This window comes from Psittacula echo (genome assembly GCF_963264785.1).
Source record: "Psittacula echo genome assembly, chromosome: 22".
NCBI lineage: Eukaryota > Metazoa > Chordata > Aves > Psittaciformes > Psittacidae > Psittacula > Psittacula echo.
This window is the reverse complement of record NC_137758.1, coordinates 948703-965788: the sequence shown is the minus strand read 5'-3', so window position 1 is coordinate 965788 and position 17086 is coordinate 948703. Positions and strand designations below refer to the sequence as shown.

Sequence of the window (17086 nt, the reverse complement as noted above, 5' to 3'; positions counted from 1 at the left end):
TTCAGCTTTGCAAGCTGATCATTCCCATTACTGCTTTCACATCTTTTGGCTTCAGGCCACTGGAACACGGCAGAGCACTCTCTCCACTCAGGAAGGTAAAAAGTTATTGAGTTTGGAAGGATCTGATTACTGAAAACACCCCATGAAGTGGTTGCTGGTCAGAAACACACAGTTCATCTGGGTTTCATTTATCACCATTTCCTTTCACTGATGCCAGCAGAAGAGAGAGATTTTGCGGAAGTTTATTCCTGTCTGCAGGAATAAATACAGATCATTTGCTATTCTACACTAAATGCACATTTCCTTCTGTATTTCAATGCAAATCTCCTTTGAGAAGAGCACCGGCTACCCCAGGTTTGTATTTCCTCAGCCTTAAAATACCATCATATGATGAGAAAGAAACACCATAAGCAGATCTAGAGTAATTAAAAATGCTGCTACTGCTGCAATAGCCTAGGGTGCAGATGGCAGACTTCTGCCTCTGTGCTAAGTCTCCCTTTAAAGTCAATGGAAGCTGCTAGAGTGTGGATCCCCCCCTGTATCACACATCTACTTGCTCCAGGAATGGTTGTTCTCCCCCACTAACTGCAAAGGGAATCCACAGGACTTGTGCAGCAAGGACATCTCCATTGGGGCACATAACTTTGCTGAGCAGAATCAAAGGGATGGATGTTCAGCCTGGAGAAGAGAAGCTGCGTGGAGACCTCAGAGCAGCTTCCAGTATCTGAAGGGGGGCTATAGGGTTGCTGGGGATGGACTCTTCATTAGGGACTGTAGTGATAGGACAAGAGGTGATGGGTTCAAACTGAAACAGGGGACGTTTAGATTGGATCTAAGGAAGAAATTCTTTACTGTAAGGGTGCTGAGGCACTGGAATGGGTTGCCCAGGGAGGCTGTGAATGCTCCATCCCTGGTGGTGTTCAAGGCCAGGCTGGACAGAGCCTTGGGTGCCATGGTTTAGTGTGAGGTGTCCCTGCCCATGGCAGGGGGGTTGGAACTGGATGATCTTAAGGTCCTTTCCAACCCTAACTGTTCTATGATTCTATGATTCTATCCAACCGAGTCTCAGTCCAATGCTCTTTTTAGATGAGATTCATGTTACAGAACCTATGGCAAGCGGCTACTGGGTCATCTGTCCCGGGATGGTGAGACACTGGCACAGGGTGCCCAGAGAAGCTGTGGCTGCCCCATCCCTGGCAGTGCTCAAGGCCAGGTTGGACACAGGGGCTTGGAGCAAGCTGCTCTAGTGGAAGGTGTCCCTGCCCATCACAGGGATGGACTTTAAGGTCCCTTCCAACCCAAACCATTCCATGACTTTATACATAGAGGCATTAGAGATTGAGATTAGTAGCTGAGATGACTACTGAGGGAAAAGGCTGAGACCCTGAAAAGACAAACAGAAACCCATGAAACTCCATTAACCTACAAGCCAACAATGAGCCAGTTTAAAACCCCGCGCTGGAGCAGAGGCAGCAGCCTGTAACTCCATGTTACAGTCCTCACACCCCCAGCATCACCACCACGTGAGAGCTGATCACCAGGAGGCCCGACACACACCGGCACTCTGCTGCTCACTGACCTTCGGCGCTCCCTGGCTTCCTCAGCTGAGAAGTCCTTCCCTGCGGGTGAGGCAGCGCCGGCATTCGCAATAGTGTTAGCAGAGCCGAGTACAGCGCGGTTTGTGATTACACCTAGAGGGGTGCTAGAAGAGATGCCCTCTGTATTTTTCTCTACAGCAGAATCAGTTTGTTGCCTGAAAGGGGCTCTGAAATAGAGAAGACATAATGGAAAGCAAAGCAAGTGAACTCAAGTGCTGACCCAGAGCAGCCGCCTCGAGGGGAGGGCGCACTGACAGCTCGTCCCCTTCGCTCTAGACTCGTGGTTTCGTAGAGGACAGCACACAGGTAAATGAGCAGAGGAAGGAGCAGGAGGAATTCAGCCTTCGCATCCCTGTTTGTAGCAAAAATGATTAGGAAATGTACCTGGTGAATAAGCAGAAGGAATGAACTCCAAGAGCTTGCACACTGAATGCCCAAGAGCAGCCTGAGCACAACACGGTATCTATCAGGGTACCAAGAGGCCACAACTGACCACTCCAGTGAGGGAAGAAGCTATGTAAGGTCCCAGACGGGCTGTTAACTGCCTGCTGGTGCACACACACAATACTGAAACTGTCCAACACAACCATCTGGGATTGCTTATCAATGCTTCTTGCATGGAAGCCCACTTCCAATCCACAATCTACTCCATAACCTAGAACTTCCAACCCAAATGCTGATTTTCGGCAGCGTTATCTCAGCTGTGAGCCGTTACCTGGTATACTGGTGGGCTGATGCAGTGGTGTTCACACCGAGAGATGTGGGGCAGGAAGAGACAGGTTGCCACGGGGTGCCCAGTGAGGTAGATGAACCAGTGGTAGTGGGTGAGGTAGCTAGAGAAGTATTGCGACTGGCTGAAATGTAGGGACTGCTGAGGTCACTACTTCTACCAAATGAAGCACTGTAAAACATCACAAAATCACGTCCTTCAGAGCACAGTCAATATTCAGCAGAACATCACCCCAGCTGGGCTCTCAGCTGGAAAGGGAGCAAGGATTACATCTTAGCAAAACGTACGGAAGGAGACTGGAGTACCCCGGAGCAGCAGCCCCCTCTGAGCTGAGCCCAGCTGAGTTCTGGGGAGGGAATAACGGTGGTGGAGGTGAATCGATGAAGATCGGGAAGAGCAAACCCTCCAGCGGTGGAAGCGGCGCACACAGAGCACCCCTGTGCACTGGGGAAAGGTAGGGACAACGAGCAAGGATGAGGTTGCTTAAAGCAGGGAAGGAGCAAGTGACACAAGCAGGGCTGGCTGCATCACCTCCAAAGGATGAGCAGGACTTCCAGGTTTAAGAACTTATTTTCAGTGGCTTTAAGCCCTGGCAAAGACGATCACTTGGTGGTGTTAATTGTCATTATTAAGGCACGTTTGGCACAAACTCTGCATTTCTGGAAAACAGCTGGAAAAGCTGTTCAGAAAGTACTAAGGATGAGCAAGAGAAATCCGTATCTTGGCAGCTGAAAACAAACCCCTTCAAACCATCCTGACTGAAAAGCTGTCAGTGCTCAGTGCTCACACTTCAGAGAAGAGACAGGAGAAAAGCAGCAGGGCTCTCATCTCAGGATGTTCCCTGGGGCTTTTCTGGAGGAAATCCCCCCTCAATGGGAGAAGCTGCACATCCCTAAATACAGCCCTGATGGAATCTGGCAAACTCCTTATCGCATGGGTTAGAGCCCCACACATGGGCTGCTCATTGTCTGCACAGTGCAAAGGAGCACCCATGCATGGTGCAGGGTCCTGTCATGCCTTTCCCAGCAACTGGTATCCCTGGTCAGTCTGGGCTGCCTGCAGGACCAAAGGCTGGAAGGCTGCCTCTCACCTCCTGCATCCTAATGACTCCCATGCCAGTGCACGCCGAGGAAAGCGGCTGCATCAGGAATAAAAGCTGACCTAAAGGAAAAGCAGCCCAGGACAAAGAGCTGCAAGTTTATGGCAAAGTCAGGGACAATGGACTGGAATGGGAAGTGACCACTAGAGCAAGAGTCAGAGACAGCAGCCCAAGGCTGAAATAAAACTTGAGAGGGGCAGGACAACAGCCAAGGCTGGAGGTCAGAAGAAGGATCCAGCCCAGGTCACTTAGGCACCCAATTTACACATCAGTTTTACATGCCAAGGCCCCAGCCAGCCCAGAACAAGCAGCTGGTCTCTACAGCCAAAGGAGAGAAAGGGGCATCCTGGAAGGTCTCCATGGGGAGGAACCTTACATTTGGGCTCTTCAGTTGATGGCTGATTGCCATCTCCAGGCCACAGAGGAACAAGCAAGTTATTGTCACCAGGTAGCAACCTCCACCAGACCCTAAACAACGCTTCCTCTGGACAGCCGGCCCCTGCCCGGGGGCAGGAAGTGCTCTGGAAGCACGTGCCTCCTTTCTTGGCTCTCTGCACCAGAGGAAAAGGCCAAGCCAGGGGACTGGAGCACCTCCCGTATGAAGACAGGCTGAGAAAGTTGGGGCTGTTCAGCCTGGAGAAGAGAAGCTGCGTGGAGACCTCAGAGCAGCTTCCAGTGTCTGAAGGGGGCCTATAGGAATGCTGGGGAGGGACTCTTCATTAGGGACTGTAGTGACAGGACAAGGGGTGATTGGTTCAAACTGAAACAGGGGAAGTTTAGATTGGATCTAAGGAAGAAATTCTTTACTGTAAGGGTGCTGAGGCACTGGAATGGGTTGCCCAGGGAGGTTGTGAGTGCTCCATCCTTGGCGGTGTTCAAGGCCAGGTTGGATGAGGCCTTGGGTGCCATGGTTTAGTGTGAGGTGTCCCTGTCCATGGCAGGGGGGTTGGAACTGGATGATCTCAAGGTCCTTTCCAACCCTGACTATTCTATGATTCTATGATTCTAAGCCCTGGAGAGAGGCTGGGAGGAAGGCGGGAGCAGGGAGCAAAGCCTGGCTGGAGTGGGTGTGCGGAGCAAGCGGCCGTGAAGAGATAGGTGTACGGAGGAGATGATGGGAATGAAGTGTGTGCCAGGGGAAGGAGCAGGAGGAACTGCAGGGGAAAAGGTGGTGGCAACCCTGGGGGCATCAGGGCTGATGTGGCACCATCTGAGGAGGACCCAAGGTTCGAGGGGTGGCTGCAAAGGAGGAAAGGAACTTGGTCAGGAAGTGAGGACACAGGAGGGTTATTAAGTAAGACCTGACAATGACTGTCTTTCAGAAGGGAAACAAGAGAATAGAAGCAGCACCAGGTGCCTGGGAGAGGGCAGGTTTGAGGGAACTGAGGGGAAGGAGGAGAAATGGAAGCAAAGAGCATGGTGACGGTGTTGTGCCAGCTCCTACACACACCCCCTGGGTTGGAGAAACGTGGTGCTGGGGCATCACAGGCACGCTCCCGCTCCAAGGCAGCCAAGACATTGCCAGCTCCACAGGAATTCACCTCCCCACCCTGTCACCCTGCATGGGGGGCACTGCACAGCTTGAGGGAGACTCCAAGGCAATTTATTCAACTGTTCACAGTTGATCTGAATAGGACTGCAACAAAGAGGTTGGCTGGGGAATCCTGGTACTTATCATCTGTGTTCATACAGAGCTGTAAAAGGGGGGGGGGGGGGGGTGAATTTGTGCTAAAGAATTCAACATCAGAAATAAAAAATAGGTACTGACACATTGCTTGCTACTCATTCTCTAACATCATCGCCATAACTGAATGGGCAATGAAATGGAAAGCAACATTTCCAATCAATCAAAAGCAATACTTCTGAAAACAACTACGGCAACTGACTTCCAAATCTGAAATCCCCTCAAAGAGCTGCCACACACACTCATTAAAAAGATCTGCACAAAACACAGAACTGGTTGGTTTGTAACACACTGCTGTAGGGTTCTGCAGAGATCAAAATGGGATTTGCTCAGGGAAGTGGGCCACAGTGGTGGCTTTAGGAACAAGCATCACAGGTAGCCCCTGGCTCCTGAACCGGTGACTGCTAGAAGCAAGGACAGTGTGGGAGGTGGAGGACTGCTCTTCAGACTGTTGGCCTGGCTGGCTGGGGTGGGCTTAATGTGGGCTTAAAACCAGTAAGAAAGGAGTATATGCCAATAGGTAAAGAGAAACTGTGTGAAAAAGTGGTTTCATTCTGGTGCATGTGACCCCTTCCCATGTGGCACCATGTAGGCTGATGGCATGGGCAGGATGCTGAATTCATTCCATCTGCTGTGCCAGATTTCCTCCAAATCCTTTAACACACAGAACAAGTGAACTGGCTGCTGGAAGGCCAGTATGCACCAAACTGGAGAACAGGCTGTCAAAAGGGTGCTGTGGTGGGGGTTAGTGGTACACCCGCGGAGAAAGCAGAATGAATGAGTCTCTACCCTTACACAAAGAGCTTAGACACTGGCTTCAACTACGGCTGAAGAACATCTGCAGCATTGCTGAAAGTCAGTGTTCCCTTTTAGAAGAACATCTTCAGGGGAGCTGTTGCTCTTATCTTTGGTTGGGAGTCATATAAAGCACTTAGAGAACATAACCAGGACATGCTGAGGTAAAGGGGAAATGCAGATTACAGAGGTCACCCTCTCAGTAATATCCAGGTATGCCACGTTCACCTTAATTCTTCCTCTCTCAGAACAAGCTCTTATCTTTTGGAACTGTGTTCAGAGTTTTGTTAATACTTTAAAAGAGCTTATCCTTAACAGGCAACCAGGTTTTCTCCCTCATCTTAGAGGCTGATGCACAAGGATGGAGAAATCAGAGGTTCAATAGGATTATACTTAATTTCTCTGTGCATTTCCTATAGAAAACCAGGTGGGACAGATTTCAAATTGATCATGGTTTTTCTGTTTGTATATAAAATGCAAAACCATTGACCTCTTTAAGAAAGGTGCCATTTATTCCTACCTGGCAAAGCTATTCTCTACAATTGCTTGTAAACCAACACTCCTGTGAAAGGTCCAAATTCAGCCTTTGCAAGAAGAAATCAGGTTAGTGAAGTACCACTGCCAGCCAAAGCCTTTGCTAGTCTCTGTACAGTTTAACCAAGGAGATACAGTACAACTGTGTGAATGTAGTACTAAATCTGGCTTGGCTTAGCCCAGATAAACAGGCAATGTTTGTAGAGTTTCAACGGGCAACACGTGAGTGGCTGGCCTGTGTCGGACTAGGGAACAGTAGGGCAGTTTCCAATGTAATCAGCTGCAGCTTGTCAGATTGCCTTTAGAGAGACACACTACGGAGACTGTTGGCCTGCCATCATGTCCCAGCATAGATGTGAAGTCATTGGAATAGATCAGCAGATCAGAAATCCACTGCCTGAAGTGACTGTGTCACCTTTTGTGGAAATGGGTCTGTGTGTGCTCAGCAATTGGACAGACACATCCTGGAGCACAACTTACCTCTACCAGCACAAGTACTGGAACACAGAAACACTTGCCTCTTCCCAAAGATCTGAAGCAATTGTCGCATCCTCAGGACAGTTATTTAGGTCAGGGTCTAGAACTTGCTAAAACACACTCTAAAACCTGGAAATATTTCTGGTTTTTCCTTAAGCCCAGATCAAGTGGCTTTGCAGCGTGACATGTTTATACATGTGGTTTTAATGGGTACAGGTAAAGCAAGTTAGAGAAGTTCTGCTCAGGATGCTCTCCTGATGCTGCTGGGCTACCAACAATAAGCCTCCACGATTTCACATACACTGTACACAAACTGCCTCCTTACTGCCACAAGAAAACAGTTGGAGACATCAGCCTTGCTCCTTACAGCAAGTGCTGTGAGTCCTGCACAGAACCACCGCCACTTTTCTGATAATGATGCCATACACATGGACTAATATGAATGAAAATTAGAGATAAGCTGCAACTTAACTGTCAATAGCCACCTGAACAATGCTTTCAGACTGAAATGACTTTATTCTGCTTTTATGATCAATTTTTGTTAGCTAACCATAATACTAGCCTAAAACTGAGAAATCACTTTCCACTTGAATTGTGTGAACAAGAGTGTTTAAATTCAGTTCAGCAATTTTTAAAACAACAAAAGTGATGGCCTTCAAAAATACCCTTTAGCATGGCAAATGTCAGCAAAGCTTAATCTTTATTTCCCTGCTCTCAACAGAAGAGGGTCCCACAGCCAGATACACTGATGCAGTGAGCAGCAAGCAGGAGGCTGAAGCTTGGGAGGCTCGTTGAGAGTGGAGCTGCCTGCCTGGGAACACAGGTAAGCCAGGACTGGACATACCTTTTCAAGTAGGTAGACACGTAGGTAGTAGGTGCACCAGAATGAGGAGCTTCATTTCCCTTTGACTCATCCCTCCACGGCTGCCGGGTGTAGGAGCCGCTCCGCACCAGGTTAACAGCTGATTCCCTAATGCAGGACAGAGCACAGGGGTTGTTCAGAACTCTTGAAGTCTGTTTACGACTCCTTTCCAGTTCCACAACACAAATACTTCCCTTACACCTCCGTTGTTCACAGTGACACAAGTCCCTGAAACAGCCCTTCTGGCCTCACCAGCTTCAGCTGGACTGCTTAAGAATCACTTTTGCATCAAGAGGGACAAGATCCCTTTTAGTCAGAAAACTTGCAATTGAAATTTAGATTGCCCATAAAAGTAATTTAACATATTAAATCATGTCATTTTATCTTCTCTGCCATCTTCCATCAAGCAGCATTACAGAAATACACAGATACTGCAACTGCAGGGGAAGCTTTTATCTCCAAGGCAGTGACAGTAAAGCAATTCAGCCTGGTAAACCCTTTGCTGTACTTAGCAGCAGAAAACAACAAACAAAATATTTGGCAACATCTAAAACTACTGGAGAGGTTACCAATAAATTACCAGTAGTCCTATTTATCTATCACAGTTATCTGAAATTAGGGCTCCTTTTCCTAAGACACACTTGGGCTGTGAATCCTTTTCTTCTCCAGTCTTGGACAGGACCTTGAGCTTGCAATGCAACATAAATCCATTCACTCAGCCTGCAATCAGTTTTCATTTTTCAACTGCTGATGCCCTTTCAGACACCTGTGGGACCTGTGAATTGAAACTCAGCTGCTCTGAAAGGAAACAATACTGGGAGAAGTCTGTACTACACAGCAGGCCTGGGCACCATCTGTTCACGCAGCCGATCCTCCTCATTCCTGCTTTACCAAGCAAGGGACACTTATCAGCAGGCAGCTGGATGTGCCACTCAGTGGAGCCACTGCCAAAGCTGCTCAGGCTTATCAACAGACACAAATTGTCTGCTAAACTCCACATCACAGTGACTGGCTGAGATTAAAAGCAAGAACCCTGCAGGGAGGTTCTAGCAAAAGACCAGCAAAGAGTCTCAAACTGTGCTATATTCTCTCCATGGGGTCATGGGCTGGGACTTGCTCCCAGTCACAGTTCACAGTGACTGCTCTAGAGGTGCCTTTCCACCATGATTGTGGAAGTGGCTGGAAATGAGGCTAAGCTCAAATTTTACTCCTAGTAGAAACTGTGAAGACCCTGTTTGTAGAGATTAGCTCCTCAAATGTACCTTGGAATACTCAGTATTTATCCCATTTATACCGTGGTTCTGTCCGTGGCCAATTTCACACACTCACCATAAGAACAAGCCCTGCAATGGGAACAGCTCCATATATAGGAGAGTTCTCAAACTCAAGTGAATCAAAATGAATCACACAGACATGTGAACAAAGGGACCAAAGGTGACTGTGGAGCAAGGGACAGAAGTACAAGTGTAGGTGCCAGCTACCAAATGAGGCACTTGCATATAAAAGCTAAAACCATCCATAAATCTGGCTTCCTGGATGGAGACTGCAGATGTACGAATACAGGGTGGAGAAACCAGCCTCTGGCCCTGCTCACCTCCGTGAAAAGCAACGTGCCAGAACCTGTCTACATCAGAGCTAGCTCTCAACACTGTGATTTCCTGTGCACTTGGGACTGCTGAGAAAACAGATGACGTATGATTACACAAAAAAGTCATTGTGGAGGAACTGCCAACAGGACAGAAGCTGAGCATTAAGTTCTTACCTGTTTTCTTTTTCTTCTATATCGCTCGTACTGCTTAGTCTTCTGGGGGCTATTGTGGCAAAATAGCTCTTGCTGTCTTTATCCTGGTGAAGCAAGAGAAGTACTTCAGCTGCACATCTGTTACACTTCCAGCACGTTCAGTGATAACTAAATTCAAGTTCAGTTTCTTTTCTTAAGCATTCTCCTGTCCAAGTATAACTGGTTTAAGGCGTTTTCTTGGGCAACACAAACCATAGCACAGAGGTATCAGTTCTGAAAATGATTTCCTGAAGAGCACACTAGTGAATAAGAGCAGCTTCCAACCAGAACTGCTTATAAATCATAGAATCACAGAACAGTTTGGGTTGGAAGGGACCTTTAAAGCTCATCTAATCCAATCCTCCTGCAACGAGCAGGGACATCTTTAGATCAGGTTGCTCAGATCCACATCCAGTTCGGTCTTGAATGTCTTCAGGGTTGGGGCATCTACTCATGGGTAGCAAAGTTACAGGTAGAGAATATGTGCAGTGAGATTCACAAACACAGGAGGAATCTGTATAGATGCAAGGGAGGAGGATTTCCACTGCAGGTAGGTGCTGCTGTCTGGATTAGATGTTTTCTGGTAAAGGATGTGCCACAGCAGCCCTCGTCCACTGGCTGCCCACTCCAAACTGAGTAGGAATTAGGTTAAAGGGGCACTGAACTCCAGCTCTGTACGAACAACTGAGAGGATAGGAACAATTTTCAGAAGAAAAAGAAAGGATGAAGCCTTCATTTTGTTCTGGACACAAATCCCAGCAATAACTCACAACAAAAGGGAAAGGGTCTTAAACCTGTGAGGTAAAGTCTGCCCAACTGGGATGCACTAAAACCTCTTTGTTGAAAGCCAAACCTTTTCTTTGTTGTCCAACAGTGCAGAGATGCGAGGGCTCGAGGAAGAGCGATAGATAGAAGCAGTTTTATCTCTCTGTGCCTCCCGAGTAGCAGCGACTTCACTCAGCATGTTGTGACTGCCCGTCTTCCGCAGCCCCAGCCGCCACGACGAAGGCGACTCATCCTTCTGCTCCTCGGCCTTGCTGAGCCAACTGAACTGCAGAGGAGAGAAAGGGACATGTGGAAGAAGTGAGAGCACTGCAAGGCACCATCTAAGTTCTGACAGTGTTTCAACAAGCCCCAGTTTTTGCTGGGCCCACTTGTAAAGCAAAGATGGAATGACTTTGATTTCCTGCTTAGCTTTAATCACAGGACATGGCTCAAGGTGAACTCACAGGGATGCAAACTGCCCTCACCCCCGAGGACAGACGACAAAAGAGATCTCGTGTCATTGTGCAGCTCCCTTTGCCTACACAATGCCCTCCTCCAGCTTTGCAGAAAGAATATAAGGAACAATGAAGCTTTTATTAACACCCATTTAGGAAGGGGGAATTATTCAGTAAAGGCAGAAACCCAAAAAAATAATCAACTCTTTCGGGACTAGCTGCAAATAAAACCCTTTCACAAACCAAACTGGAGACGGTCCAGGAGAAAGCCATTACGATCATCAGGGAGCTGGAGCCTACAACACATAATGGGAGAGACTGAGGAAATCTGACTTGTGTAGCATTGAAATGAGAAGGCAAGGAAAGGGTTTCACTGCTCTGCTGCCTGGGGGTGGGGTTCACATGGGATATGGAACCAGACTTCTCAACAGTCTGCAGTGAAAGAACAACAGCAAAGTTCCAACGTGGGACATCCCAACTGATGTGAAGGGAGGCATGCCTCCTGATAGGAGTGATGCTGCACTAGGAGCAAGAGAGTGGGGCCTCCCCATCCTCAGAGACTTTTTAATACTCAGCTGAGCTCAGGTAGTTCGAAACAACAGGACAAAGTCTTGAACCTGGCCCTGCTTCCAGCAAGACGTTGGTCTACAGGCTTGCAGAGGCCTGTTCCAGCTTAAACCTTTCTATGGTCATGTAGCTGCATGTTCTATACATAGTACAGAACGGACCTTCATGCTTGTTGTTACATGAGGCACTTCTGATGAGCATATATTATTCCTCACATATGGAACTGCTCAAATGTACGACTCGAGTCATAGTTATCAAGTCTTACAAAAAGATGCCATTTGAGAATGGAGCCTGAGCACTGAAAGAGATGCTTCTACAAAGACAGGGCTCACCACCAAGTTGTATAGGAAGTAAAGCAAGCAAAACATTAGGAATTATTGGAAGAGAACAGAATATGAGGCAGAACATGATTCTGCCTCTGTGTTACTGCAGGGTACATCCCATCTTTGGTGTCATGCACAGCTTGGCTCCACAGCTCAAAAGCAGTGGAGAGGAAGAGATTCAGAGAAAGGCAACAAGAATGAGTACAGCAAGAGAGCTTTTGTATGAGGAGATATTCAGTACATCAGGAGACTCCAGGCCAGGACATGACCAAGGTACACAAGCCCTGCAGTGGCACATAGAAGGGTGAGTAAGGATCAGTTACTCCTTGTTCCTCCCCATAAAGGAACTAGGGGCAGCAAACAAAATCAGCGTGGCAGGAACAGGCGCAGGAAGCTCTGTGTAACACATAATGAAACTGCAGAACCCTTTGCCACTGGACATTATATGATCCCAAACATCATGGGTACTCAAAAAGTGACTGCATGAATTCATAGAGGAAAAGTCCAACAGGGGCTACTGAATACAAAAAACACCCCAGGTTCAGCAAGGCCCTGAAATGTGAATTGCCAGGAGATGGGAGAGAAGTCCTGGTAGATTCTGTCTTCTTTCATATCTTTTGATGGTCACTGTCAAGGGCAGGATACTGGGGTAGACAAGGCTTTTGGCAAAAGCTGTATAAGCATTATTCGACATATACCTCATTCTACATAACACAAAACATCTGACACTATCCAGAATGAATGAAGCTACTGGGGAGGTCTGCCCTCAAACTCATTGACTCAAGACTGCAAAGGTAAAACTATCATTGCAGTACTTCAGTGATGTGTCTTAGCTGATGGTACTTTAATGCAGGTGCAAAGCCTTGATCTATGCTCCACTAATTCGAGCACTTCCAGTCTACTGAGCTCCACAGCTCTAACACTTGAATGCAGTTTTGACACTTGCCTCAGAAAAAGCTCAGATCTGCAGGAAAAGAAAAGCTGCCTTCTGAGATTGCTGAGCAGCACAGGAACAGCACATGTGAATAACTCCTCAAATGCAGGGCAACACAAGCACTCCGATTTTCCAATGTAAAACCCAGCCTGACAGTTACAGAAGAATCAAACAGGTCAGAGAAGGGAAAGTAGCTGATCTCAAGTGACTGAGGTCAAATTAACAACTGCTTTGCACACAGACCCACTTCTGTATCCCAACAGCCTTATTCTGGGTTAAACAGTTCAGATGAGGGAGAACAAAAGTCTGCAGCTAGGAAAAGGTTAACTGACTTGCTCACACTTCCCAGTGCTCTTCTACCTTTCATACTTCCCAGGCTAAATTAGCCTGAGTTGAACAACACCCAGAGGAGCTCTATTTCATTCGATCTGGACAAGACTTAGTAGCATGTCAAAGATCAAAAAATCGTGACTAAGCAAGAAACACTTCCCTCTAACATGTACCCAGTGCTCCAGCCTTTGGCAAGGCGCCTGCACTGTACAGCTCTTCTCTGTATTCTGGTGCAAAAAGAAACCAGAAGAGGAAGATACCAGTCCTCAGCAGAGGACTCAGAGTCTCCTGGTGCCATCTAGCTGAGTGACGTGAGAGCTGGAGAACTCAGATAAGATTTCAGTAACTCTACTTCACCTTCAAAATGCTTTCATAGCCTAGCTATCTAGTCAGATGCAGACTTTATCCTCTCTGCTTACTGGGCTGTAACATCATGCCACTGAAACAAGGGAGTTTGGAAGTCAGAGGCACTTTAGATGATGATGCCAAATCCACTGCTGATGCATCAGCAGGAACCAGCTTTGGTGAAAGATCTCCTGCTGGCCAAAGATTGGCATCAGGTGTCTGAGAACTGACAGTGACATAAAGCACTTGTGGTAAGCTGGGTTTCTCTTTTGAACAGTGCAATTGGAGGGTAAGAGATTCAAGAGGAACCTTATTGTGCAGACATCCTCCTTCATGCCAGTCCTATACTGTTAACACAGTTTTATTAACATTGCATACTATCATGGTTTCCTACATTCAAGTCTTACAACACCTCTGAAAATCAGAGCATCCATTTCCCAGTAGAACCTACTGCTCGCCAGCACTGCCGGAGTCCCCATTGATTCCAAATTCACTTACTCTTCTGGCAGATGCAGTGAAGGAGTTGGGCTCAGGTGGTGGTATTTGCTCAGTGATGCTAGGCCTGGTTTCATGGCTGGAGTGGTTGGCAAAGGGCTCTTCCTTCCTTTCTACAATTTTAAACAAGAAGAGAAACCAAATGTTTCAGTATGGTGCTTCCAAAGCCCCTCTTTACAAGCACAGTGTGCACTACACTCAAGTTCAGTGTCGCCATGACCTCAGCACACCTCTGACCATAGATGATGTTGGTGCCAAGGTGAACCAGGGCTTTCTGCATGGAGGCTTCCACTTCTGAACAAATATGATGGGTACATTTGCCAGGCAAAGAGTTGAACTTCATCCCCACAGACAAGCAGAACCTTTGCAGAAAGCACCCGCAGGAGGACAAACAGATTGTTGTTGATTCACGTTTTGTTTCCTCTCAGGGATTGTTCTCCCCTTGCAAAACTTGGGAAGAGCAGAACGTGCCATTGCCGGTGCAGCACACGAGTGCACGTCACAGCACGCGGGGGGTGCGTTTCATCACTCTGTTCTGCTGCAGCTCTTTATGCTGGGGGCGGAATTTCTGGTCTTCTACAGCAAAATCCATTTTTCTACATGAAGCCAGGGCTGATGCCCAGCACAAAAACCTTTAACAGGGCTCAAAGCAAGGTAAACCAACCCTACCAAAGCTCCCAGGTGGCTCCCTGCTTGGTGGACAAGTGCAATCGTCCAGGATTACATTGAACTTTTGTATCTATGCACCATGCTTGACAAAAGAACATCCATCAGACATTATAGGGGCAGAGTGGAAACTGTGTCTCAGGCAATAGGTTCGGTCATCAGGAGCTCACAGGGCTCTAAGATAGACTATTTACCAAACACAGCCACATGCAACATGCCTGAGAAATGATGTACCCACAGCAAGAGAACACTGTTTGCCTCTTGCAGCTCTGAGCGCCTCACTGCAGTCATGGGTTTGAAAAACTAAAGTCATTAGAAGTGTAAGCACCCAAACAGTACTAGGAAATGAGGTGTGTGCAGTGAGTAAAGATCTGCCATTACACATAAAAGCAGTTTGGTACGGAGCATCTGTGAGAATGGCACCTTGCAGCCTGAAGATCAATCTTCGTGAAACAAATGTTCTCACTCCTAGAAAACAGCATTCACAGGACATGGGAAACAGAAAAGAGCAAGCCAAAGATAAAAATAACAGGCACTTAGCAGGACTGACAGATCCAGAATGAGAGAGACGAAGACGCATCTCCCCTAGAAAGGGCTGCACGATAGTGAAGTCTCAGCCACCTTTCCTTCTCTAGGTATTATCTCAGAACAAAGCCACCTAAACAGAGTATTTCATTCCTTGAGCCTAAGGCTCAGATGCACTGCACTTTTCAAACAGCCCTTTTAGGATAGGGCAGTAGACTACCCCATTTCTCCTTGCAGGCCTAACTTGGCATACAGCAATCCATGGAAATACATACAGACAAAACATGCCACACTTGCCATGTGCTGAGCCTGTAAAACCCAGGAGAAGCCTCAACAGTGCAGGGAGGGGAGAACAGAAGGGACCTGAGGGCCAGCAGGATTTACAGGCTGGGCTGGGTGGTGGCTCAAGCCCGCTCTGGAAGTTTATAGTACAGAGGTCAGCTTTTAAGGTCCAGCATAATTACAAGGGCACAAGCTAAAGTGGTAATGACAGGCTGGAGAGAACCCTAACTGTGAGCAAGGTGGCCGAAAGGAGCCAGGTGCAGGAGAAGGACAGGGAAAAGCACCTTGCGCTGGCAGCACTAGTGACTGCATGACCAGAGGCATCGCTGTCTCCAAGGCAGGATCACACATTGCCTTTTATTGAAGTTCAGCAATAAACATCACAGATTCATAGAACCATAGAATGAATGAGGTTGGAAAAGACCTTTAGGATCAGGAAGTCCAACATTCAACCCAGGACTGCCAAGTCCATCACTAAACCATGTCAAAATTCCAATCAGGAAAACTGGTGTGGATTTAGTTCAATGTCCCCAAAACAAATTTGGTGAGACTAAACATTTAGTTCTCTAATTTGCATATTCCTTAAGGGGTTTTTGGGGTGTTTATTTTAAAAACCAAACCAAAACCAAACTAAAACCCCAAACCAACACTGAAAGCCTCCCTGGCCTGCTTGAATTCACAATAATTACAGATTGGAATGGTTACCAGCCCAGACAATGGCCATAGAATTTTAGACTGATCTTTCACTTGTTGACATAGAACCCAATGGCAAATGGTTAACTGTCCTCACGATGAATAAAGTGGCATTAATGCATTAATGCACTCAGCCTCCTCGGTCTGAAGCACTCATAACAGTATTTTGGCCTTTTTTTTCCCCTTTGCCTGCACTTTGGACACTGTAGAACAACAGTTGTCTTCTCTTTGTCCAGCACTGCTCAGAATTACAAAGCCAAGTCAATATTAAATCACAGAAGATGATGAAGAGGAATAAGGGAATAATTTCCATGTTTTCCAAAAGATGCCTCCTGTATCCATTCAAGCATTTACAAGGTCTAGCAGATAATAAAGCATAATTGCTCCTAATGAAACTAGTAATAATGTGGCACTTATCATTTCCTATGAAAAGGTATTTGCATCCCTACTTCTCTTTGGAGTCCTCCTACAACATCTGGGCTGATGTTGCTATCTCATGATTCATGTTTTAAGAGGATTACCAACACTGTGCTGCACCCAGCAGGACAAGTCCATGTGCATCTTGTTAGAGATACAAGAAGCTTTACAAAGTTGAGTTCCAGTTCTGATTGGAATTTCTCAAAGGGGCCAACAATCTCTCCAGGAAGAGAGAGCGTTAAAGGCTGATGCTTAATTGTTCCTCGAATGCTTTCTGTCTTCAACTTGGTTTAGCTTTACTGGTTTGCGATAGATAAGTAGAAAGTGCTTTGCTCAGTGAATTAACTCAGTAAAAAGACCTGCCTTGGCTTTAGACAAAATTCATGCTTAGTGCTGTAGCTCTTCCCTTGCTGAGGGACCTTACACTGCCCTGAATCAGTTGAATGCCACATAGCTCCGCTTCTTCCAGCTCTGGTCAAGTTCCTATCACGTTTACAAGCATTGGCACATAGCTATATAGGGCTGCTCTCTCGTAAACCCCTGAGTTATGAAGCAAATAAAGGTGGTTTCTACTGCACATATGTTTCTGCCACTGACTTCTCCACTGCATTTGCTTGATTTAAAAGCCAAAAGGATACTTCACGGTGTTCCTGTCATACCCAAACAGCTTTTGTGACTATGAGCTCTGCAAAGACCAGCCAGGACTCTCAGCACCTCTCATACTGGGATA

At 47.0% G+C, this 17086-nt stretch overlaps 1 protein-coding gene across 1 annotated transcript in view; it reads right to left on the bottom strand.

Annotated features, from left to right (window-relative positions):
* Positions 1 to 17086, bottom strand: part of LOC308229088 (protein phosphatase 1 regulatory subunit 12B-like) — a gene marked incomplete at both ends in the record, with an annotated part of 66081 nt that overhangs the window by 12350 nt on the left and 36645 nt on the right. Inside the window, 4 exons of the mRNA XM_080632900.1 lie at positions 7762 to 7887; positions 9542 to 9624; positions 10413 to 10610; positions 13777 to 13886. Coding sequence (XP_080489026.1) covers positions 7762 to 7887; positions 9542 to 9624; positions 10413 to 10610; positions 13777 to 13886 — 517 coding nt within the window. The remainder of the gene's footprint in view (positions 1 to 7761; positions 7888 to 9541; positions 9625 to 10412; positions 10611 to 13776; positions 13887 to 17086) is intronic.